Source organism: Pithys albifrons, chromosome 13 (genome assembly GCF_047495875.1).
Source record: "Pithys albifrons albifrons isolate INPA30051 chromosome 13, PitAlb_v1, whole genome shotgun sequence".
In the NCBI taxonomy this organism is placed as follows: domain Eukaryota; kingdom Metazoa; phylum Chordata; class Aves; order Passeriformes; family Thamnophilidae; genus Pithys; species Pithys albifrons.
The window spans coordinates 7,646,002-7,672,696 of record NC_092470.1 but is presented as its reverse complement, the minus strand read 5'-3'; the positions used below and the strand labels follow the sequence as shown (position 1 = coordinate 7,672,696).

General features: G+C 40.1%; 1 protein-coding gene across 1 annotated transcript in view; it reads left to right on the top strand.

Annotated features, from left to right (window-relative positions):
• Nucleotides 1-3,524: 3,524 nt before the first annotated feature.
• The window catches only part of LIPC (lipase C, hepatic type), a 47,667-nt gene continuing 24,496 nt past the window's right edge, over nucleotides 3,525-26,695 (top strand). The window contains exon 1 of the mRNA XM_071568483.1: nucleotides 3,525-3,670. Coding sequence (XP_071424584.1) covers nucleotides 3,589-3,670 — 82 coding nt within the window. The 5' untranslated portion in view covers nucleotides 3,525-3,588. The remainder of the gene's footprint in view (nucleotides 3,671-26,695) is intronic.

The window sequence follows — 26,695 nt, the reverse complement described above, 5'->3', positions numbered from 1 at the left end:
GTGACTGAAAACCATCTTGATGATCAGTGTGGTCTGGGGGGAAAAGCAGGACTGTAAGCCTGACAAATTTCTGCCCTGTGTTCCTTTAACTTCATTAGAAAGATACATTTAAGCAAAAACCTGCATGGCACAATGCATCATTAGTCACATGCTGCTTCTCAACGGTGAAACCATCCATTTTATTTTAGATGTGAATATGTGCAAGAGGTCTAACTATAATTGGAACATTAGCCAAGAAGCAGATGGGGATGGTGATTGAGAGTTTACCTCCTGGGTATGTGTTGTACAAGCAGCATCTCAGCAGAGGAGAGAAGGTTAGCAAACCCTCTTCCAGTATATGCAAACGAGATCTAAACACACAACATAAGCTAGAAATTGGGGGTTGGACACTGTGTTCAAGAAAAGATACCATTTCACATAAAGCAGGCAAAGCATGAGCCTCCATGCAGTACTAAGTGTGCATTCTATCTGCTTCACACAAGAGCAGTTTGGATTATTTACTTCTAAATTTAGAATCCAGATCACTACAGTAGATGTGAGGGATTTCAATGCAGATGATGAAGTAATGTGCAGGTGCTGGATGTTGTGGGAAAGAGAGATGCCATTGACAGGATAATTTTTTTTTTTAAATAGATCCTTTAAATGTTAAGGTTAATTTATTTAACCATAACCATATTCAAACCTTACATTTAAGAACTTAATTTCTGTTATTTTTAAAGAATCAAGGTTTTTGCAAATATCAAATCATCTACTTGCCTTATCCAGAGCATGAGCAACAAACATATCCAATCCTAAAGAATAAACTTTCCACTCATTCTTTAAAGCACCATCAGGACACAGTGCCACTTGCATCTCCCAGGTGTCATTTTCCTCCATCAACTCCCAGCTTTCTTCATAGTCCCTGAGATGTCTGTTCCCTGGTTTCCTACTGCCTGTGTTCCTTCAGCTGTTGTAAGTCTTGTCCCTGCCAGTGGCCCAGGATGCAGCAGGGCAGCCCTGTAGCCCCCATGGCCCAGCTGGTAGTGCCTCACTGGACCCACTTGCCCTCAGACAGCATCCTCCAGGATTGATTACTATGAAGACCCAGAGCATTCTCTTCTTTTCCAGAGGATTCTCTCTTTTCTGCAATGATTTTCACTCAGAATGTTGCAGCTGCCATTCACTGCACTGCATGCAGATCCAAATGTGGCTGGAAAAAAGGCACTTCAGTATGTGATGCAGCACACTGCCAGTAACTCTGAGCAGTTATGGCACAGTTCCCACTGATAAATACCTGTCTCCACTTTATATGTTCTCATAATATAGCAAAGACCCTTTGATGTTATGCTTTTTACATCAAGAACTAACTCCTAAAACAATTTAGGTTGTATATTCATAGAATCTTATATATGCAAAACCAATACAAACAGCAATTAACCCATCTGAGAGAGCAGCTCAAGCAAAGCAGTTACCAAGTGACCAGATAAATATGCTGAAAATGGCAAAGTATTTGGGTTCACAGGAAAATTATTTATCAGGATTTTCCTACCTCTAATGTTCATTACATTGCAGGAGACCCATTCTTTTCTTTATGAGTAGATAATAAAGGTAATTGGAATTACTCATGCAAATCAAATGGAGAAGAAAAGAAAACCTAACCCCACACTCCAAAACCACACTGTGTGACAATGCTGCAGAGGCCACTGGGAGCAGCTCCTTCCTCTGGAACACCATCACATCTGCTCTCTGCGGACTAATGTGCCATAACATGCAATTTTGTGCTACATAAACTCATCCTGAATATGCTCTGGGAAACCTCTTGTTCAAATGCTGTACAATTATTCCCACAACACTGCCTAGTGCTCTCACCATTATCACTGCTATTGTGTGAACACTGAAAGGACAAATAAATATTAGCAGTGACTGACACAGAATTGCCAAATTAAGTAAAAACCTGCCAAAGAAAGGCAGGTTCCTCCTTCTTTTCCCAGTTTTCCTCTTATCACTTTAAGCAATTCTTCATATGATGCCCATAATGTCCTTCTGGTTTCCTACATGGGTTCTATAGTGAGAAGTAAATCCAAAGACTGATCTCTGTAGTCTTTATTTTCAGAAAATCTCTTCACAGAGATCCAATAGCCTGTTCTGCTCCTGGCAGATCTACCACCTTGTTCCAGAACAATTCACAGAATCACAGAATCACAGACTATTCTGAGTTGGAAGGGACCCACAAGGATCATTGAGTCCAACTCTTAAGTCAATGGCCCACACAGGGGATTGAACCCATGACCTTGGCACTATTACAACCAAGTTTTAACCAACTGAGCTAATAATTCCTGTCTGCTGAAAGCAGAGGTTCCACTGTTTTTCCCCTAAATGCTCTCTACTTTCTTGATTACAGTGGCTCGTATCACCATTCAACCTGTCAGGCAGATCTGTCATCTTCACATCATCTTCAGCTTACATTTTTCAAGGTTCACTGCAAGGCTGTGCTAAATCACTGCCACGGTAGTGACTGGTGTGACCTCAGAGATTGCTTGTAGGGTTTTTGGCCATCTCCTGTGTCCTAGACTCAAAGCTCCTTGGAGTGAGCAAGGAAAGGAAGTGGTCTGCACTTTTCTCCTTTATTCCTGATTGGTGGAAGTGCAGGTTGATTTGCAGCCCATACCAAGGCCTGTGCTGCCACAGCTCCATCCTAATTGGAACTTGATTCCTTTAAAGTGAGCTGGAGTGTGTCTCCAGAACTGATGTGGGAAAACTGTGATGCTCCAGTCTGATGTAACATATCCCAGAGGAGACCACTGTGTCCTGCTCATGTGTGAGATCCACCTTGGTGTAATACTTGCTGCCTTCTTGCTGCCTAAGAGTAATTTTTGTCCCTTCACACTTTGCACCACACACCTGTTCCTTGGGGCATATACACACACTGCTGCAATTCAGATTCTGCTCTGATTTTCAGCACAAACCACACCATATTAGCAGAAACTTTCTCTCTGAAATGACTCCTACATATACTTACAATTCTTTTACTAGAATTGGAGAGAGATACTGGTTAATTGTGCTTTATCCATAAATCTTTTATGTGTTCAAATATGTTCACTTAATTTGAAAAGAAACACTTCACAATTATCCAAAATCTGATACCAATTTCACAACTGAAATAAGAAAAGTGTTCCATATACATATAAAATTTTGATGCTACCCTTGCTGAGATTTTTCAGTGTTAATTAAATATTTAGATTAACCTTCAGCTCTTATCATTATTTTACAATGTGTTCAGTCTGAGCTGTTGACCAACTGAGTTCGAGCTGGTTACTCACAGAACAAATGCCCTCAAGCCCCTGTGCTCAGAGCTGAGCACTGTTGAGCAAGGGAGGAGGGTCCAGTTCCAAAATACTTGTGCCACAAGTGGCATAAAATGAAAATGAAGAGATTGGAAACAGGCAAATTCCATTTTCACTTCCATAAAAGGAAAAACGGGGGTAGGGGACAGGAGAATTCAGGGTTAATGATTAATGGGCAAAGGATTTCTTGCAAAGCACTGCTAATTTTTTTCTTTTCCCATCTCTTGGCAGAATTTAGCAGAACTCCCATTCAGAGAAAGAAAAAATGAAAAGTTTGCAACTTCTTTCACTTCTGTTGCTTTCTTCTACCATCGTCTCAGCAAATACATATGGAGGAAGGAAAAAAGGTAATATACAATTAAATATAAATAGTGATCATTAACTTTTTTTAAAAGTGTTTATGCTATAAAAATTTAGTAGCATTGACTGACTGATCATCAGCATGTTGGGTTTGGGTGCTATGCTCCCTTAAACTATGGCATTTCTACCTGTCTGCATTTATTGGAAAATGTAATTGTTTGTAATTACAACAAGCATTCCTCAGTAGAACATTCCTCAGGTGCAGTGAATGGCAGCTTCATACATTTGAGACTAAAGATTTAAGGAACTCTGACCTTTAACAAAATTTCTGATGAAGCTAATTTTAAAATTTGTTGGTTTGAAAATACACACTGAAGAGACACTGTCTTGGGCTGAAGTTATTCTGTACAACAGATTCAGTCTCCTGGATCGAAATTTCGAACTATCTGCCAGTGTTTAAGATTTTATTTCCTGAGTTGCCTTTCGTCTCAAGCAGGGTGAATGTCTTTCAGTGAAGGAGATACACGTGCAGTGTGTTTTGTAGAGCAGAGCTGTGAAGGATCTTTACCTTGTACACCCATGTCCTGTGCATTTGTGGCACCACATTGGGTCGTATCTGTGTGACTGTTGAGTGAGTGCATCACAAAAGTGCCTTTCTTCAAACCTTTGTGATTCCAAAGACAATTCCATGTTTGGCTTCATCATTGAGCCATACAGAGCAAGAAAAAGTCCTCCTTCTTGTTTAACTGCATTTCTAATAGTCTAAGTCTAAAGGGGATAAATGTAGTTTTCTCCTTAGCTGGAAATAAACCAAGATATGCATATTCACAGAAGTATGGCCACTCTCAGTAGCTGTGTTTTGTATCTATGTTAATTTGTATTAACAGTTTTAGAAACCATTTGCTATAAAAATGTTTTATATGCAATAGGCACAGTGGTTTCAATCTGCAGGAGGCAGGACCACTTTTCTTTGATTCTGCACATTGAGCTTCCCCTTGGGTTTAATTCTGAACAACATAAAATCCTTGAACTAAAACACTACGAGAACTCTAAATTTCAAACAATGCCATAACTTGGCCTGGTTTACCAGACAGCAAGATCTGCCAACCCTTAACCACTTCTGAACCTTAGAAAGCCTTTTAGAAACCCTGATCAACTCCTGTAGTTCTGAGAGAACCAAAAATCAGAGCACTAACTTTAGTCTGGGCTTCTCACAACATCTTTGCCCAGATCTATCCAGGTGCTACTTTGTGGTTAAAGTTCAGTTCACCCTAAATACAAACACAAGGTAGAGAGAGGAAGCCACAGCACTCTTGTTCTTCCACAGTCACAGGTCTTGCCTTACCCAGCTCACATTCCCCTACCCCGCTGCCTGTGGCACCCTTTATAGCAGGGTCAGCCACTTCACTTTCTCCATCCCCCTTTCCCCTCATGACCTAGGACTCCTGTATCAATGGACTTCACTTGTTTTCTCATTGCTTCTGCAGTTTAAAACCTTTCTTGTGGGCCACAAGAGACAGGTCATGTGTCATACTGGCACTAGTAGATATGCCCAGTTCATGGTATGTCGAGGCAAGAGACTGATTTAAGAAGCAGAGCAGGTTCATTCCTAAAAATGCAAAAAAATCTACTGTATTTTATTCTAGAGGCTACTCACAGCCTGACTGTATCTGCTGCAGAGGGATGTTACAGGGTAAAGGGCCTGGGATTCCATTATGTTGAACTCAGATGCTCATCAGTTTTAAATCGCTATCTATTTACATTAACGTGTATTTCTGCATCTCTCACTCCCTTGTTATCCTTCTCCAATCCAACCTCAACCACATCAGCCTTGTCCACAAGATGATGTAATTCTCAGTTCTCAAACCCTTGCCTCATTTCTGTGCCCATCTGATTTGCAGCTTGGCTCTGCTGCCCCTGCCCTCACTCAGCTCGGCTCTGGTGGCCACTCTTGGGAACCTCAGGGAGTCTTTTTCCTCAGTCACTTCCCAAAGAGGCAAATTCAACTCCCTCAATGGCATGTGCAAATGACTACAGGGCAATTCTGTCTCACTAAGGAAGGGCAGCAAAGTTTTTAGCTCTACTTAAGGGGCCTTTTAATGCTCTCAAGTGGAGGCAGCTTTCAGTACCTGTTTCACCTGGATATCCTCCCACCTTGGAGCTCCCTTGCTCTTCCTTGAGCAGGAACTGCAGTAATGAACAGTGTAACTAAAAGGAGCTGCAAAGCCTTCTCAAGCATGGCTGGCTGGTATGGAATTCTGCCACAAGCAATTGCCTACCAGGGAGCCTCTCTCTGAAGGAACAATCACTCTGTGAAAGTCCTGCTCATTCATTTGTACCCAGAAAATAAACAACTCTGCTTCAATTTTTTTTCTGTATCATTGAATCCACTTACACAGTAAAAGAAATTACATTACAAAATCAGAATTTATAGGATTCAGAATGCAGCAGGTAAATCAATTTAGATAAGTGTATGTAAATCATTTTGATCAAGTTATATAAAAGATATACACTTTAAGTTCTTATCCTTAATTATGTAGAACAAGACTAGCATTATCAAGAAGAGACAACATCACATTTAAAACTGAATTTCTGAAACATCATGGTTTTCTTGTACATTTATACAGCAGGAAAGAAGTTTGCCATTTTTGGCAAATGTTCATTATCTAATAGCAGGATCCCAAAACCAGAAGTAATCACCTAAAAACAACATCCCTGAAGCTGAGCCAAGATGATTCTTTCTAAAAGCATGTGAAAAAAATTTCAACATAAGCTCCTATTTATTTTGATTCTTCTTCTGTAAACATAAAACTAGGTGGGAATGTATTCCATTATTGCACTTCATTGTGCAGGGCAGTTCTGCAGCGGTTGACATGAAGATGTGGCTGTTGAGCCAGCACTTCCCTGGCAGCTGAGCTGGGCTGTTCTTGCCCAAAAGAGAAGGTAACACCTTAGTTGTCATCTAGTTCTGTCATGTTTAAGTATTACAGTGCTAACACCTTAGTAATGGAACACAGAGCACAGGAATGGATTATACAGAAATCTGAACAGCTGCTTTCTTTATTCCCCAAGAGTATTACAGACACACAAAAGATAGGTTTGTATATCAAATCCTCCAAAGCCTAGACAAAATGCTTCAATAAAATGCAGTGTGTGGAGTATACACTATGAAAAATAATAATTTCTACCTGAAGCTGAAAAATTATTAGAAATGCAAGAAGCACAAAAGATTCAAAAGGCATTTAAACTGCAGAGAGAGAGAACTAAAGTCTGCTAAGATGAGGCCAAGGTTACCTTTGACATTGAAGGTGAATATCACTTGTACTATCTAACATTTCTTTAAAGTCCACCCTAAGTGCTAAAAATGTAGAGAAGACCTTCTTTTTAATTCCTTGAAGTATATTCAGTGTAATAATAATCTGTGCCATAACTTTTCATTAATTCTATGTGATTTGTGTTTGTACTAAATGACAGAAGAACAAAGACTAAAGCCAGCAAGGTCACAGGATATCAGTAATCCAGGCTTCCTTCCAGTTTGAGAAAAGTGTTGTGAAATTAAATTAAATTGGCTCAAAAATTCCTGGGAAAAAATTATTCTTTTTTCTCCCTCTTCTTCATATGCAGAAACATACCATGATTACAGCCCCTAGAAACAAGACTAAAAACCATTATTATTTCTTATTTGTTTCAATGGAGTTTGTGCAGCACCTCAAGCTGAAGTTCACATCACTACCAGTGAGGTCATTTAAACAGGGATTCAGGACCTAAATTTTATGACACACCAAAATATTGGTCCAAGAAAAGAGACAACAATGGGAATTTGATTGACAAAGGACCAATGCACGCATGAAAGAAATTTCAATAATTCTCCTAATGCAAGTGACTGAGCATCTTAATGAGGAGCTTAAATTCACCTTAAATTCAGGAGATTATAATTCATATGAGTAAAGCTTTTCATTCTTCTGACCACTGCTGTATGAACAGTGGTTGAACTCATATGACACTTGAGAATATGGAGCAGTTCTTGATAAAGTGCCACTGCAATCAAACTGCTTAACTGATTTTCTTCCTTTTCCCCTCAAACTAGAGAAGGTTATAGCTGGCTTTAAATACATATAGTTCTAATGGAAAATAAGTAACATTAAAAACATTCATTATTGAAGAGAACATTTTTATTCTCTGCTTATTTTGTGTTTTGCTCTAGGTTTATACTGCACATTTTATTTTGGCAAACCCAGTTAAGCCCAATCCATGTGGAGCTTCAGGGTTATTAATAGAGTTGCATCAACAGCAGTACAATAGTGATGATGTAGCTCATAACACCATATGGTCCCCTTGGGAGGCCTTAACACAGTGACCTTTTTTTCTATATGTTATCTGGAGCTAAGAGACTCTTTGCTGAAGCTGAGTGGGGCTCCTCACACAGGGAATGGCTTGGCAGCAGGTGGATGGGCCAGCAGCCACTTCCAAGCAGCATGATTAAGATTTCCTGGCAACATGAGCTATAACTGGCAAAAGAGGCAGAAGGGGCCATCTATCTGCACATGCCAGGACTGGGTGATAAAGTTCACTGCTTTGGCAACAGGCCAAAAGTGAATTACAATTCTTGCAAAAGAAATGTTTCATGTCTATGTTTCATGTAAAAAAAGAAATTACCACTTTCACACTCTGTAGCCTTTCTTCTAGAAAAATATGCTGGGTTTAAAGTTCTATTACTATGACAAATTTCTTGCTTGTTCCTTTTAATTTTTAAAAAATTGTTAGAGCTGCTAATATTCTCAGGAGGCATTAACTGCACAGGACTGCACACCCTTCCACAGGAACACTGTGCTCAGCCAACAAAAGCTTCTGCTGGTGCTGAAATGCTTCTAACATGGGACAGTTGCTTCGTGGTTGTAGAAACAGGAGTTGTTGCCTAAAACTACAGAAATTCTCTGATTTGGTTGCCCAGTCCATAAAATCTATTTGAATATTTTACCAATAATACTGTTTATATCTGGGCCCCTGCTTGGCCTCCAGACTTCATGGTGCTGCTCCAATTGCAACAAATGACAAAAAAGAAATGTAGAAACATCGACTATGAGCAGAGGAGGTGTTTAAACACACTCTGCTCTCTGGAATGAAACCAGCACGTCCAATCTGAAAAGCCAGTTTTTATGAGAGAAACCCTTAAAACTTCTGCTACTTTGAAATATTTGATCCAATAAGCATTTTCTGGTTTTGCATATTGCTTTACTCAGTAAGGGAAACTGATGGAGACAACTCGGAGAGGAAGGCACTGAACCCTGGAGGAGATGATGACAGAGCAGGTCCAAGGACAAAAATAAAAACATACACATGTTTGATTTCATTTTGCATCTGGAGTTGACAAACTCCCCTAAAATTCTGCTACATTGGCATGTTCTCCCATATCTTAATGCTAACTTTGTAAAAAATTATATAGAAACAGTGCTGAGAGGAAATTTTTTATTTTAAACTCTTGTCTATATTAAATCACTTGTGGCTCTACTTCATGCATCTCAGGCTAAGAAGAATCTGTAGTGTGGGACTGAAGGATTTTCTTGACTTTCAAGCACCATTCTTCTCCCTTTCAGCAGCAATGGGTTTTAAGGGATGTTGGAGGACATCAATTAAGATTTACCTCCATGTTTGCTGATCCGCATTTCCAGAAATCCCTCAGATTCGAGATTGTGTCAGATCAGAGTGGGAGTGGTGTGTGTGTATGTGTGTGTGTGTGTGTTCTTTAGCTGTATTAATGAAAAATTTATATACTGAAAAAACATCAAAATACATTCTGATTTAGTTACCAGGCAAAGCATTGTCTAATCAATATAATGTCCAAGTAACTGTCATGACTTCAGACTAAAATTTGTCCAGAACTTATCTTTGATTGGAATTCTACAAGCTGTTATAAAAATACAAATAATGAAATTTTATGCATTTTCAGACAAAAAAAAAGTGCTAAGAAATTATATTCATTATTTAAGAGGGTAGTATTTTGATTTGTTATGTTCCCATTTGATTTTTTGTGTGTTCTGATGAAATAGGACTGCTAGTTTTCATATTTATGTCACCTGTACTTTAATTTAAGATGACAGTGCCAATGCCTTCAAGGTTTCCTTTTTAGTGGCTGACAACAGGAAGGGAAGGGACATGGGAGGAACTGATCTTCTGTTTTAAGGGGGAGATGTTTGGGCAATTTTTAGTCACTACAAACAAAATATTTGGAATGGTATTATTTGGGCCATGCTTTCACCTGAGAGCTTGCAATCTTCCAAGGATTTTTAAAGAAAATTTAATAATTTGCAAAAATGATGGATACTATTTAAATCCCTTATCATTATTTCCAGAAAGACACAAAAGCTACTGCATTTCTGGAACTGATTTTTACTACTGAAGCAGAATATTACTTTCAGAGGCTAAACTGTGAGGAAGAAATAATATGAATTAGCAGTGCTTTTAGGACATGTGGGAAAGGCTTAACCTCCAGTTTATTGTGCCAAATGCATGATCTGCAAACTATTCATCTTTCTTACAGAATTACATTATGTAAGAATCCCCAAAACCTTCTACAGGTGTGGAATGAAGTCCTTAGTAGCTACTTAAACTCTTTTTCAGTGTCTCATCTCATTCTCCAGTCCCTGTTAATGCTGCAGTTTCACCCTTCTGTGATTCACTTCACCTTCCAGACCTTTCAAATAGCTGAACAATTTCATAACTGATCTTGACTAAAATAGCTTGTCTGTGACAACAAATAGATTGCCACCCACACAACAGTGCCCAGCTAAACTACACGGCAACCTGACAGCACTAATTGCACTTAATGTCTTTATGCAAATGAGAGTAAGTTGGATGAAGCGTGTCCCAGAGCAGAGGTTCACCAGCAAGAGCAAGACTTGCACAGGCTGAATGTGTGTGGGATTCCCCAAATCTGCTTGTCAGGTTAAGGACCAGCTGCAACCACGAGGCAAATGGATTCCTCTCTGACACTTGAAAGTAACCCCAAAGCAGTTTTGTCTATTTTTTAATAAATAGTAGACAGTTTAGTGGGGGATGCATTTCTCCCTCTGGAGTACAGAGCCAATGGAGGGAACTGTGACTACATCACAGTTTATTCTCCGGCCTGTTTCTTCTGACAAGACAGAAATGAGCAGAGCAGACTTTAGAATTAGAGTATGGACAAGGTAGGAAAAGGAAGGAAGGAAGGAATATTCAAATATAAAGACTCTGCCACAAGCATAATGCACTAGTGACTGGATCTCTGCAGCACAGAGAGCCAGCTGGCACATCATCTGAAAATCTACTGTGCTCTTTATCCATCATGCTTACCTTCAGCTTACCTGGGAAAATAAATTAAAGCTTGTTCTTCTAATTGGGAACAGTATTTTTGTAAGGAACATCATAAATCATTGTTTACTTAGTAGATGACACCAGAGAATCATGAAAGCTGAGATACTGAGGTTGCTTTTATCAGAAATCTTTGTCTGTAGCTTAGTCAATAAAGCTCTAAAGAGATTCCTACAAGGAACATTTCAGTGTGCAATGCTGAAGTTACTCTTCTGTTTGCCATTGACTACTGGGGTGCAATTCAGCCGCCTCTGCTCCAGCTGGGCAGTTGGCACCTCATGGCCCCCAGGCTTGCTGGCCTCCTGCAGTCCTCTGCCAGGTCACGGGGCAGTGCCTGGCATTGCCTTCCCCAGGACAGCATTCCACCTGCTTCCAGCTGACCTGCACTTACTGCTCTCTGGGGCACACCAAGGTCAGCATGGAAAAAAAACTCTGAAAGCATCCCTGGAGGCAGTAAATTAACAAACAGCATTTCAAATACTGTCAAATATACAGAGAGTGGGTGCCAAGCATGAGGTTTTTCATCCTACATGTGAATTGGTGACCTTCAGACTCCATTCTACACCAGCATGGAGTGTGTCCCACAGAGCAGTGGGAAGTTCTCACATTTCTCTTAGGTCACAGACACCTTTAGGAGCCACTCTTTCCAAAAGCTTTGCCAGTTCTTGCACTGGCTTTTTAAAAAGGAATCACTTTGGATACTTTGAATACAATAGTCCCGATGTGCAGAAGGGAACAGAACCCTCAGACACCTGAGAGCTAATGCTGCACCTGCTCAGGGCCTGGGCAGGGCGAGCTCTGGAGGGCTTTCCCCAGCCCAACCCTGGGAGCAGCACTGCCCCCAGCCCATCCAACCCCCAGCCCATCCCTGGGAGCAGCACTGCCCTCAGCCCATCCCCGGGAGCAGCACTGCCCCCAGCCCATCCAACCCCCAGCCCATCCCTGGGAGCAGCACTGCCCTCAGCCCATCCCTGGGAGCAGCACTGCCCCCAGCCCATCCCGGGGATCAGCTCTCATCACTCTGCAGCCACAGCACTCCATTGCTTCTGACCTCCCTTTAGACATTCTGGACCAAGTCCAGAGAAATCAAAACCCCCAAATCTTGGGTCTTTAACAAATAATTGAAGAATCTCTTACAGCTACTCGGTAACCTAATTTGAGTCACAATTCACGAACTGAGTAGCTGTATTCCTGCTTTTCAAAGAAAATATAGCCACAACACTCTGGATCCCTGGAATTTCCAGATGGAAGACTGTGTGTTTCAGGTATTCCTTTATTTCATTAAAATGCAGTAGATCTCCCCATGGATTTTCTGTGAGCTGACACTGCCTGGATATTTCTTCCTTCCATGTATATAGTATGCTCTTGGATGGTGTGGGTAGCTGGAAAATGCATCAAACCAACACTTTTCCTCTTCCTGAGCAGCAAGTTATTCCCTCAATACATGACTGTGTTCCCGAGTAAGCTTAATTGACCATAATAAGGCAATCAAATGCGACTATTCTTTGCTCTTTGATTTCTAGAATGCCCTTTAACAGTATAACCAAAATAAGACTAAAAATAACACTTGATTATTTTGTGCTTTGCATTTAGGCAGTGTTCAGCGATGGCAGACAGTTTAAAGTCAAAGGGAAAGGCTGTAGTTCATCCCACACTTGGTGGCATCAACAGCTTAAGCAGCCTCAGGGCACTGGTGCAGACACTCCCTGATTCTCTGCACTGGGCCAGTGCAGCTGCTCAGCCTCACTGAAGTTTTTTCCTCCTCTCTAATTTGATTGCTTTTCAAAAATCACTTTGACAAAAGAAAGGGAAGTCAGAAAACTCCCTAATTTATCATTCCTGCTCATAAAATAATGTAACTTGTTGTTCTGGTTAGTGTTAACAATATTTATATTGGAAAGGTCTAGGGCAGTATCCTTGAAAACACAATTGTTTTCTGCGCCATCAGCAACCTGTTAGCCAGATAAAATAAAAAGTTCATACTTTGGAGCTTTTTGAGTATATGCTCAAATTAAAGCTGTCATTTCCCTCAGACCCTCCACACAAATTTCAGCAAATTAACCACAGAAAAAGTACCAAAATTAGAGAGACAAAGTTTAATTTTGAGTAATCCAATTCCTAATCTAACGCTTTCCTTCTATTACTCCTGGGTTTAACAAGGCTATTTAGCCTACAGGAGAAATCCCCGTAATAATGGAATTCTGGTGTAGTATTTTTGGGAGATCTCTGCTTTTTTTTCCTCTTGATTCTCCAACAACACCCACTTGGTTTTCATCCACACACATGCACCCACTTAGTTAATTGTGTATGATCACTAAACACAGAGACATGTAGACATGAGAGCCCCTGATCAGACAGGCACAGAAACAAAATCTCAGTCCTTCAAGGACAGGGTGATTTCTGTCGGGCATTTTAAAGCCAGGGCAGGTCATTGAAGTTATTATTAGCACTAATTAGCACTCCCACAAGCTGTTGAATTCTTTACCTGCAGTCAAAGGGCACTCAATATGGTGCAGAATGTGCTCACATCTTTGGAAGAATCAGAGCACTGGCTCCTCTTTAGAAACGTGGGTTGGCCCATTGCATGGGAATAGGCTTTTGGTAGGATGGTGTCTGATCCATGTAGGAAATGATCTGCAGAAGCAGAGATATGCTGAAATGGTTCCAAAACAAAGGCACTCCACGAATGTCTAAACAGACTCGTAGTGAGAAAAGTAAGACATCTGGCCTTGCTTATTACAATGGTGCTCTATTTTAAACTTTCTAGCAGGGTACAGACAATTCATACCCATCTCAGCTACTCTGCTGTTCTTTTAAGTCAATGTTTTATGCAGGAGTTTGAAGAGAAGTCTGTATGAAAACTGGTATTTTTCCCCTGTAAGCAGCCCCCCCTTGAGAATTAGAAAGATCTGAACTGAGTCACTAAGCTCCAAGTAAAACACTGATCCTGATTCTGACAGTGGCTCAGAACTGATGAAAGCCCAGTGAGACATCTCTTTTGTATCTCAGGCACATTTCTAACAAAGTGCCCTAACAGGGAAGCCTGGCAATAGCTCTCATTAGTAAAAAGCACTGCTACAGAGCAGGAGAGGGATTTATTTGAAAGAAAGGAGAAAGAAGTGTGTTAAAATGATCTATTTGGGGTCTATAAGATAATACACTGTATGACCTTTAGTCTAGAGATCAATTTTCTACAAAAAGTGAGCAAAATTGTACCAGGAGTCAAAAAAACAATGTACTATTCAGAATGAAACTAGATTTAGCAAATATTTATTGCAGAACCTCCTGTGTAGGAACAAATCACCTAAAGGATTGATCTCCAAAAACAAGTCACTATCCTCTATAGCAAGAAGTTGGAAACAATGGAAAGTCTTGAAAGATAACAGGCAAGATGTGTCTCCAACTACCAATCCTTGCAAAAGTGAAAAGCAGAGAGTGAGAAACACAGAATAAACACTGCTTTAAAAAATGCCAGGCCCAGCTCAGTGCAGATTAACAAGTGGCAGCTCTTCATTAACTGGACATGTAACCCACTACCCAAACATCATCTGAACTGGGGCTGTGCCACTCTGAGGTGCCCTCGAGTTTGTGTCAGTCACAGAAGCTGCAGCTTCACCACATCCTCCACTTGGCCATGCCCTCCCATCCTGCACACATTTTCACACAGCCAAGCTTGAAACCACAGAGCTGGGAACAAGGGCCCCAGGATCTGCATCAGTCCCTTCCTTGGGACACAACTCCTTACACCCTGGGACTGCGATGGCCAGCCAGGTCTTTGGACTTTATACCATCCTTAAAGTACCACTCAGTATTTTAAAGAACAACTCCACAGCTCGAAAGCACCAGTAATATTAATGGTCACAGTTTTAGCATGAGCAGTATTACTGCCTCTGCTTTAAATTAGGCACCAAAAACCCCTGAGCTTCTAGTTACTATGAGACAGTATTCAGTGCCAGCACTGGAATTCTTATTTTTAGCCTCCTGGTCCCACTCTTGAAGCATTTTCTTTGTCACACAGCAGAAAGTAATGCATTTCCTCTAAAATTAATACACAAATAGCATCAAAATTCTGGCCTTCACTCCCTCAGTGACAGTCCCGTTATGAAGATGAATCAAGGTCACTGCTTTTTTCATCCGTGTTATCCCCTTTTTGAAAAGGAAGCACCACAAACGGAGGTGTGACACTCACTAAGCTGCTGATGGAGTCCCTGCCATTTGCTGCAATTTGCAATGATTTGTAGCATTTTTATTATTTAGACACTTGATTTCCTGACACTGGTTCACACCTACAAGGTAAATTTCTGGGAACACACAAATGACATAATCTATTTCCTTTAGTATGATGCCAGCAGCTGAAGGGTGAAATAATTGACTGGAAGTGCACTGAGTTGCTTCATTCTGCTAAACCAATTAGGATAATGGGAATTCTGGAACTAAATCCCTAGACACCTAACTAAAGTCAAGCCTTTTAAACACTATGGCAGAAATTAATGTCAAATGTATCAGGGACACTTTCCCTCATGGAGACAAACCTCTCTACAGAAACAAGCACTGCTAACTTATAATTAACTCTCAGAAAGAAAGAACAAAATTTTCTGGCTGACTGTGACGATTCTAACACAGTTGGCTCATTGACAAGTCATTTATAACGTTACAGAGTTAAGTAAAGGTTGCCAAGCACTGATATTATAATAGGACCTTGGGATTTCTTGGAGGTGCATTTAGTGGCTCCATTTACCAAATAACCAGGAGCTGGACTGAGCCAAAGAATGAGGATGGTGTTTATTTTAGGAGATAATATAGATGGTTTTCAGCTTGTGCTTCAACAAAAAAACTGCAAAATTAGAGAACTGAAACTCAAGATCTCTCTTTTTGCTATTGCAACAAAAAGGACCGTGACTCTGGTACCTCAGGACTAGGTGTGTGTACCACCGTGCCAAGTGAGCAACTTCAAAATGAAAATAACCAAATGTTAAAAGCATATTTATAAGCAAATGAAACTCAGTTGACTGTGAACACTGGTGTTTCACTCACAATTTCACTTAGTAAGGATTATTCACATTATCTCTAAATCACTTTCCCTAAATTGAGACGTGCTGCTGAAGAATTTCAGACTTTGCTTTTCACACTTAATCTTTAATGTCAAGCTCTCTGATCAACTTGTCTTTATCACCTGTGCAAAGTTGAGGAAAACAATACTGAGGTAGCTATGGTTTAAAATAATGCTTTAAGATCTCTATCTTTACCAAAATTCAAAAGAATATAATCTCTACTGCTCTTAGCAAAGTTTTCTGTTCAAAAAAAATGTTTCCCTTTCCATCAGCATTGACCCATTCTGTGATCTATCCTGCACCAGTTCTGTGTGAGCCATCACAGACACCACATGGTTCTTTATCCATTCATCATGGAATAGGATGGTCAACAGGACTCTAAAGGATTTGTAGTTTCTGCTAAACTGAAATGTTCCAATCCTTCTCTTTTCAAAACAAAAATGATGGTTCTCTCTGTTCACTCTCAGTTTATCCATTGGGAGTCATAGAAACTTGACATGTTTGATAAAATATGACAACCTTTTCTTAGCAAGGTGTCTTTCCACAGTCAGGAGAAAAGTGTTCAAGAGCAGAAGATGCAATGTTATATAAAAGCCTAAATTCATCAGTCTTATGTGACCTCTCTGGTTTCCTGGACCTGCTCAAGCCCAGAGATTTTTGTCAGTTTGCTCCATTCCATAAAATTCAAACGTAATTCAGACTTAGGTGATTTCACTATTTCTATCAGGTTTGTTCCTGGAAAAAGAAATAACCCAATCAGTGAAAGGAAAACAAGATTTGATCAACAGGTTTAAAGTTAGAGTTTTATGTAATACAGGTATTTTCAACTGCCTCCAGACCTGAAAGTGCCAGAAAACAGAAAGGCAATTCCTGAACATATTAGTACATGAAGATTAAGCTCCTGGAATCAGGCTGTGCTCTTGGCATCCCGACCGAGTTCTTAAATAATAGAAATGATGCAATTCTCTGAGAAGTTTCTTGCATTGTGAAGTAGCCAGATAAAATATTCATGTTCCTCAATAGAGCTGCTAATAAAAAATAAGTCAGGGCTGGCTGTCAGTGCTGCTTGCAATGTGGTAGTGAAATGTGAATGAAAACAATAGAAAGGGCCATGCCAACAAGGGAATTTCAAAGCAATGAAAGAGATTTATATCCTTCTTCATTTTAACTCTGTTTTATTCTTCACTGGCTTTAAAACTAATTTTTATTAAATATATCACTTGAGACTGAAAATAAGCACCTCAAATATAAAAAGCAAGAAAAAGGCCTCAACACTCAATTAATAAAGAGACATTTTCTTTCTGCTTTGCTTTTAGTTTTGAGTACACACTTCATGCAGCGTTGTGACTGAATACAAAAACAGAACAAGAAATTTCATATTTAATCCACAGTCTCCTCAGCTTCCACAAGAATATGAATTTATGTGGTCTATAGGAAGGACACTAGAAGTGCATTTTATTTAAGCTATTATTTCTCCTTTACATTTTTTTAATTTGCTCTACTATTTCTTCTCTACTACCAGTTATTCATCTTGTTATAGAGACTCATAACTACATCATTCATCAAATTTAGCTTATGTCTACTGTAAGAGGCCCTGCAGTGCAATAGGAACAGATCTGAGCAGTGAGACATTTGGTGTGAACACCCAATGAAGCCCAGTGCAGGCTCTGTGGGAGGGCAGTGGTGGGAATCCCTCTGAACTGCTCCCACTCCAGTTCTGGAGAACCCATCCCAGGCTGGACATGTGAGGTACCTTCCAGAGCACAGGGTTGGGGTGGGTTACCCTGTAAGGAATCTGCTTGGTGTGCTCCCAGATCACTCCTCAATACAAACAAAGCATGGCAAGATGGGGAGGTTTGCTCTAAACGGGCATTCCTGTGGGAGAACCACAAATCCAGCCAGTGGATTCCCATGACCCACCCCCACCAAAGTCTGCACTTGTTGTAGGGAGGCTACTTTTGACACTCCTGATTTACAAAAAACACCACCAACAACTAAACAACAACAACAGCAAAAAAGGAGATGGAAGGAGATAAAAGCTGCACATTAATGTTGGATGAATCAGAACACTTGACTGCTGCTGGCAGACACTCTCTGCCCGCTTTCTACCACATGTCCTCTTTCATATCAATCCCTTTCATTGCAGGGCTGGAGAATACCTGGTACCAAGGAAAGAGTGAGACAAAGTCTCCACAGTGAGGATTTAGGCTTATTTAAAATAACTTTGAAACATGACCATATCCCTAAAAATTTAATTTTTACTTATTTTATAATGAGCCCAGTACTTCCTGAACCTATTTATAAATCCCTTCATGTTACACAAACAGAGTATCTTGCTAAAAACATTTATTTTTAGGAGATTCCTTTGCCTGACAATTTTGCAGACTCTACTCAACCAGTTTCCTGATAAATTCAAATTAAAAACTTGATAATTAAATCAGAGAAGTATTTCATCCTGTCATAATCCTTGGCTGTCTAAAACATCAGCAGCTGTTATAAGGAAACTGCTTTGTCTCCATTGCAAAAAAAAAAAAAAAAGGAAGACACCTAGAAGCTCACCTGCATTAATTAATCTGTTGCAAGAGACTTTTAGAGGAAGGGCCAGCCACCCAGGCAAACTTTAGGCATCCTCCACAAGGTTTGGTGTTTGATGAGGTGTTTATTCTCCCTTCCACAAATATTTCAGATAAATAGGAGTTCATTATCTGAATTTGCCCATAAAAGCTGAGCTCAGAGAACTCTATCTATTAGGGACATAGGAATTCTTCTGCATACATGAAGGAAACATACATCAGTTCCACCAGAGACCATTCTGCAGATCACAGAATGGACTCTAACAGATAAAAAACAATTAAAATTAAATTAGAAGGTTAAGAATTTTTGGCACATTTATGGTTATTCATTTCCATTTAATTCTAATTGAAACTGCAAACACACTGAAGCACTGTGAGAAATGCCACCCTGCCCTTGTGATCTCTTGCGATTTCTGGGATGCTTCCAGTGCATTGTGAGATTCACAGTCTGATAGACCAGGAAATACACACAGAACATGTTGATGTGAGAATTCCATGTCCGTTAAGTGTGGCAGACTAGGACAGGTCATCTGCCAAGGGTGGGTGAGCAGCTGCCAGGACAGTTTTATAAAATGAACAATTAATAGAGGTTGTATCAACAACTGCAAACCTCTTCTATCAACCAGTTATTTGACTTGTCCTGAAAAGGTCTGTCCAGCTGTGGTGGCAGCTACAAAATGCATGTGAAGCACAGCCTGTCCACATAAATAAATTTATACCTGTATAAGAGCAAGAGCAGTTTGTTTGTTAAGAAAAGTCAAAATAATCTCTTTCCAAAAATCTCTTCCATTCCCAAAAATCCCTTGCCCAGGATTAATTAAATTGCAAAGCTGCTAAGAAAAGAAGCTATGAAGCTGAAAGACTGAGAAAAAAGTATGCTTAGGACAAAATGAACACTCAATTTAAGGAATGATTCTTCTGATATTTCAACATGTGTACACCGAAATTTGGCTACAACACACAGCACTACTCAGGTCGGCACAGCACCACAGAAACTAGAACATAATTCAGAATACTTAGAATATCAACATATCAATATAATTACATAGCAGCATAATTACAGTTAATTACCTTAAAGGTGAGGAAAGAACCTGTGCAAAGTAAAGGAAACTATTCTGTCAGTTAATGGAAGGTTTGGCTAATAGATTTGTCAGGTCCAGGTAGAAGGGAAATGCATTTCTCTTTTAAAAAATAACATGCTCTTTTATGTGAATCTATAGCAGAAAATTATGGGAGTTATTAAACTCACTGTAGAGGGGTAATAGATGGTTCTAATTCAGAATGAACTGAGTACAGAGTGGCTTTGGTGCTTGCCATGGCAGTGTTTAGTTGAGGCAGTTTCCCATAAATCTGAACTAAATCCATGACGCTGCTGCAAAGCAAAATGAAAAAGAAAGGCAACAAATAGCTTCACTTCCATTTGTAACCACTGAGCCAGTCCCCATGGAAAATGTGTGATTTATCTCCAGCTGAGAGCTACAGGGGCCTGAGGAGCAATAATGCACACCAGCACTCGACACAGTGGGATATGGTCTGTCTGTTGTCAGACGTACACTTAAAAAAAAATAGAAATAACATCACAAAACCAAAACAAAAACAAACAAACAAAACCTAAAACAAAACAAACAAAAAACCCCACCAAATCTCTGACAACCAGCCAAGACTGAAATGTCAATGCAATCATTAAATGCAATCACAGCAATGTCCCCTCAGCAGTATCAGACACTGCAGGACTGGGGCAATGGCAAACGCTGCAAAGCAGAGCAGAGACAGATGCCCATCGCTGTCAATGACAGCAGCCAATGTGTTCCTCACAATCAATTTGATTATAAATTCTCATTCTGTGTTGTCCACATTGCACCAGGAACCCTCAAAATAGGCAGGATAATCACAGCACCGAACTAAAATTGAGGTGCAGTGGTGGGGTGGGTGTTTTAGGTTTTTTTTTTCTTTAAAGTTGCCTTTAACTTTCTTTTCTTCAATTAGCTCAGTATAAGTTGGGGTTTGGTTTGGTTTATTTTTTTTGCTATAATTAAATTACCATAAACCATCTTCTGCCACTTTCAACTGGCTTGTCCCACTCCTGATGATTGATGGAAGTTATTTATTTTCCTTTCTTTAGCTTAAGGTAAAGTCATTTAAATAACCAAGACTTTACGGAACAAATAATTAAAGAAATAACCTCCGTAACACTTAGGTAGAAATACAGGAGCATTTTCATGCACAGGAAAATAAACTTATTTTCTCAATTCCTATAGAGAAATAGTTACCTAACATGCCTGGAAAATCAATAAGTCTATAAACAGAAGAAAATAATGGAACCTACTGTACAACGACTTCACTCACTTCATACCTCCTTTTAAAATTTACATTTCTTAAATATGCCAGCTCAGATCAATTCACAGCTTTTTATTAACCTGAACTTCTTGCTGAGAAGTAACAGCTCTCAATATCAAATGCCATCCTCAACAGTGGAGTTATTATCTACATGTCTGTCTCGAGGATTGTATGTCCCTACTTTTACCTTGTTTTCTCTCCATACTTATTCTATCAAAATCAATATGATCAGGAGTACCCAGGACACAAAGCTCCTGCTAACTTGTCCCCCAGCTGTAGCTATCAGAATGCTCTATTACCACAAGATGGGTTATTTTATTTTATTTCCACACCAGAGACAAGTTAGTACTTGGGAAAAAGAGAACACGGCAGAAACCCTCACAGCAAGATCTCACTTCTGCTGACAACTATGGCCAGACTCACCTGCCCTTTTCATACAAAATGGCTCATTAACAACTTTCCCCCTAGTAGCCTAGGGGGATAAAAATCTATTTGAAAATCTATTTAAATATATATATTTAAATATATTTAAAAAATAAATGTGTCTATTGCCCAGTAGTTTCAGTCTAATAACAACTAATTCTGTGATGAATTAAGTTCAAATATATTCAAGTGTGTGATCACACAGTTAAAAATTATTGCTAGCAACAGTCTTTCCTTTTTTTTTTTTTTGTCATTATATCAATCTTGCAAAGTTTTTCTTAAATTAAACCGTTATATTCATTTTTAAAGACAACACCCACAATTCCCTGGCTGAAAATCATCCTGTTTTCATTTCTTCTGTCATTAAAGAACAGAAAGAAAATAGTTCTTACAACTGAGATCTATAATGTGCACTGCAGAGAGGACAAAAACCCAGAAGCACAGACAAGGGTCTGACATGCTGGTCTAGGGATGCTTAACCTCTGCTTACCTGTCACTACACCATTAATTCTCACATTGTCCCAAATACTATTATGAATGCACTTTGTATCTATTTCTCTCCTCATGGCAATGTGAAGAGCACTAGAAGACTGAAGCAGTGACCCAGAATGTTTCTGCTGTCATCATTGACTGTCAGTGAAGGGTAGAAGAAGCCAGTCCTTGCAGATCTCCTTGACTAAAAATTGTGTGTCCAACTGTCCATGCTGGTTTTATTACCCTTATGAGCCTTTGATAAACCCAAGAAAAACTGTTGCCCTGTTGGAGTAAACTGGGTTTTTCCTACAGGGGTTTTTTTCAGTGGCGGTCTCCAAGGAGAACCTGGGAAATGGCTGGTGTGACTGGTCTCAGGGCTGTGGGGTTCACTCAGCAGAATTCACTGGTCTACCACCAGCTGTGAGGAAATTTGGGTTTCATTAGCATGCTGGTGCTGCTCAGCTTATTTCCTATTTTTACGAGATCAGAAATGCCATTCTTCAGCCAAGATGCACACATGAATGAGAACAAACTTGGCTGAAGCTGAGTCTGCAGTTGGCAGCTGGCATTGAAATATTCACATTATCCCAGCCTAAAAAGCAGTCTCCACTCTGAGATAATTTCTTTTATCATGCAAAATTATACTGATCAAGTCAGCAGAGGTGATGGTGAATTTGGTTTGGTTTGGTTTTTGAGTGTCAAGACATGAGGAGATTCAGGGAGACTGGAGAGCTCTAGAACTTGCTCTGAGGGCAGGGTGAATATTCCATGGGTAGCACCACAAACAGCATCTTTTTTGAGAACCCCCACGTCTCTGTGCTATGTTTGGTTGCTTTGCTATATGACAGGGAAGATTTGAATTGCATATTTGGGCATGTGGATTTGCTCAGTCCACATAAAACAGCACAATGTAACAGGAGACAATATTTCCTAAAGCAAATATTGAACACAATGTGTTTGAGGGGTTTTTTAAAAAGAGGATCTGATATGAATGTTTACTGGATATTATCATAGCTCTGAAGAGATGGACCAGAGGGAAAAGGAAATTATGCAATGAAATTGGAGAGAGAAGACATGGAAAACAAAATATTCTGGCAGTGTATGGTACATTATTACCTTCTGTGACTTAGCCACATGAACTCTGACTATTATAACTTTTTATGTAAAAACTCAGCCCTGAGAATTCTAGGCTGAACGCAGATGTTGTAGTGCCAAATAACAAAACTGATAAACTCACCTACTTGGTATTCCAGGCATGACACACAGAGGCAAGTGACTGTTTACATGTGTAACCCTTTGCCTGTGCTCCAGGTTGGTCACTAGAGATGAACCAAATGATGGCTTAGAGATGAAGGATGGCCTTGGGATCATTATAGAGCTTTCTGTAGTTTAATAAGGGCAAACAATTGGGTATTATTTCTGGCCACAGGAATTTGACAAACTGATATTACTGCTTGCTAGAAGATGACAATAAGATGCATAGATTCTATTTATAGCTAATTTCTGTACATTTATGCTCCAGTGAAAGGACTATAATGTTCACAGTAGAGTTGAACATTGCACACAAGCCAATATACCTGACCTCCACTTGGAAGGTGTAAGGAATTAAGAAGAAAAATCAGTAAGGTAGATTTTCAGAAGTTAACAAATCCCTGCACACACATGTCTCAGGCCATGAACAAACACCTTGCTCAGTCAAGGATCACTGCCTGTAGCTCTCCTCCCACTTCCATCCCTTCCTGACTCCTAACTCAGGCAGTAGGTCAGTCCATGTAAGCATGCCCTAATTTCATTCAAGCAATATAAGTCAGACTAGTTTAAACACTTCAAATAGGTGATGTGAGGTAACGTAGCTGATTTTTCTTGCAGCAAACAGGCAATGGTCCAGCCTTGGAGCACTGGCAACAGAACAGTAAGGGTGGTAATTTCTGGCTGTGGGAGGTGACAAAAAGATGGAGGTGGTAACCTCGTTGCTGGTACAGATGGATGCAGACAAGGATGTCAGTCCACTGCTGTAATAGGCACTGAATACACTCAGAAGAAAATTTAGGTTCTTATATACAAAGGAAATGCTACAACCAAATAGTTTTGTTTCTATTGTTACAAAAGTTTGAAAAAAAAAAAGAAAAGAAAAAAAGAAAAAATGTTTTTAAACTGCAAAATTGATTTCTATATAGTGAAAAGAAAGAAGCCTTCTGGAAGAACCTTTAACAACTGTTTTATACAAGATTTCCTCCCATTTTGTGCCTTTAATTCTTTGCATATGAATAGCAGTTCCACTTTCTTTGCCCTACAAAACATGACAGATCCTAGACAAACATGCCAGCCCAAGCCAGAAGGATGAGTTACAGTGTTATATGCACCACCTATGCACAGTATGGTAAAGCAGCTTTCGGCCAACTGCAGTAGCTAAGAGAACAATGCAGAAAGGTAATCTCCATATTTCCCCCCTCAGGTTCCCATAACTCCAGTTCCTGATGTGTCCCCACATCCCAGAGAACCACAGGGAAAGCTGTTGCTGTGCCCATGGAGTGCCCCTGACCAGCGTGTATTACAGGATCAAGCCCATGGGTCAGCTTGTCCCTTTCTGTGCCCTAACACAGATACTGGTGCCTTTGTGTGTCACATCTCCACTTTGAACAGGAGGGCTGGGAAAAGCTGCTGCTCTGATGTGGTTCTAGAGCTTTCAGCAGCTTGCCCTGTTTAGCAAGGGCAGTTCCTCTCCCAGGAGCAGAATTGGTACCTGTCTGCTCAGCTGAGCCACGCCCCTCTGCTTGCCTTGTGCATGTGAGATGGCCATTCCTGCACTGAGAACAACCTGTTCCTTCCCCCCACACGCACTCATCAGGCTCTTGGGCTGGGCTGTGCTCTCAGGCATTAAGGAGGAATATGCTTCCAGCTGCCTTTCAAGAAAGTCATTAAGTTTTCACAGCCGCTTCTATGAAGTTTCACATTGTTGCCCAAATACAATTGGAATGTAACTATTTGGAGAATTTTTAACCAGTCATATGAACACAGAGATTATAAAATCAGCTTTCCAGGCAGTTTCAGGGATACTTTTTCTTATGCTAATAGAAAAATAAGAAAAGGTTTAAGTAGGCTGTGTTATTTTTCACAGAAAATTCTTGAGCAAATTAAAATGTAAATTTTTATACAATCACTGCTTTTGGGTGACAAACCTTCCTGCCTCTGTTTGATTTTCACATTTGGAGGTTTTGGAAGAACTTGCCTGATCAATTCTGTGAGCTCTTTTCTATTCCTTATGCTGACTTATCTGATTTTTGCAAGTTTTTAGCTTGCTAAGCCAACAGCAAACTAACCCAGTAGAAAGAAAAATTAATTCTCACAGGTTGGCTGAGTGAACTGAACCAAATGAATGCAAGAGTCATGACTGAACTGGTTAGGTGTGGGAATTGGGTGCTCTGAATGCTCTGTTATCACACCCATGGATGTACAAGCCCCAGGACCACCCCTGGGAGCAGGAGTTCCACCTCCCCCAACACTCACACCTCAGTAAAACCTTCATAACCTGAGAGGGACACACACCTAAAGACCCCAGAAGTGAGGCCTAAGGACATGGAAAGGACATGAGCCAGGATCATGAAAAATTCTGCTGAATCACTGTGACTTTCAGGGGAATGAAAACCTGATCCCCTAACCTGAGATGGCTGGTGGTATTTGCCACAAAGGGGCTCCTCTCCTGAACAGGCCTCTCAGTACAGCTGGAATGCAAATAACAGCTCCCAGAGTTATTCCATTCAGGGAAATTACTCTGCTGTACTAATGTGTACACTACATGTATTATTCATATCAGTCCAGAAACTCCTGTTAAATGAACATCTTAAAACACAAGTAGAATGTAGATGGGCTCAATCTAAAAATTAACATTTGGAAAGAACAAGACAGACCAAACACATCCATTTCTGTTTGACATTGCTCGCAGTATTTTAAATTAAAATAATCTCTTCCTTTTCCATATTCCTCTCTTCCCAAGCCACTGTGGGGCAGCTCCACAAGGCTATCAGTGCTGCCATCAGTGATGGTGCTCCTAGGGCTTTACCAGTTAGTTAACATATTCTACCCACGGGTGGGCAGGGGACTATTTCTGTATAAGAAAAACAGATTGGTGCATCACTCAGAAGCATTGAAGACTACAGAATATGCATATTAGACACAAGCTTGCTTTCTTATTTAATAAAGTCTCAAAACCAGTGTTTTTTCAAAGCAAAAGTCTTCTATAAGTCTATGTCTTTTGGCAGCAGTTATTCCTTGCCATCACATCAAACTGATGAAGTGGCTGTCACCACTATCAGAATTTTTATAACATACACTAGAATTAATTTTACCTTCATGTTATCTCAGCTGTTCCCAAAGGTGACTACTGTGTGAAAGAAGGTAATGCAGAGGCTACAGGGAGGTAAACCTTGACTTCAGGGAGGCTCCTGCACATTTGAGAGAGGGAAATTACACAAATAACTTCACTGATCACCTGATACCTTACCCAAAGCATCCTGCACTGCTTGCTGCCCAACTAGTATTGTTAATTACCCACGTGCAAAGCATCCAGGCTCAGAGGGGGTCACCATGCAGCGCTTACAGTGATGGCATCTCATAAGATGTCCTCTCAAGGCTCTGTGCACTAACTCTACTCAGAAGCTGATTTACTGAGATTTGAAGGCTGTTATCCCTTATCTACTGGTCCTTTTTCTTCTGAGCTATGACCCACTACTTAAAAACTCCATAAATGGCCTGTTTATCAGGGAGCCAAATTCAATGTGGTCAAATTCAACCTTTGCCATGGAAGGGACAAGCCTGGATCAAACTTCTGGTGTGACTCCTCCAGGAAAGCCCCCATGTTGAATTTTCT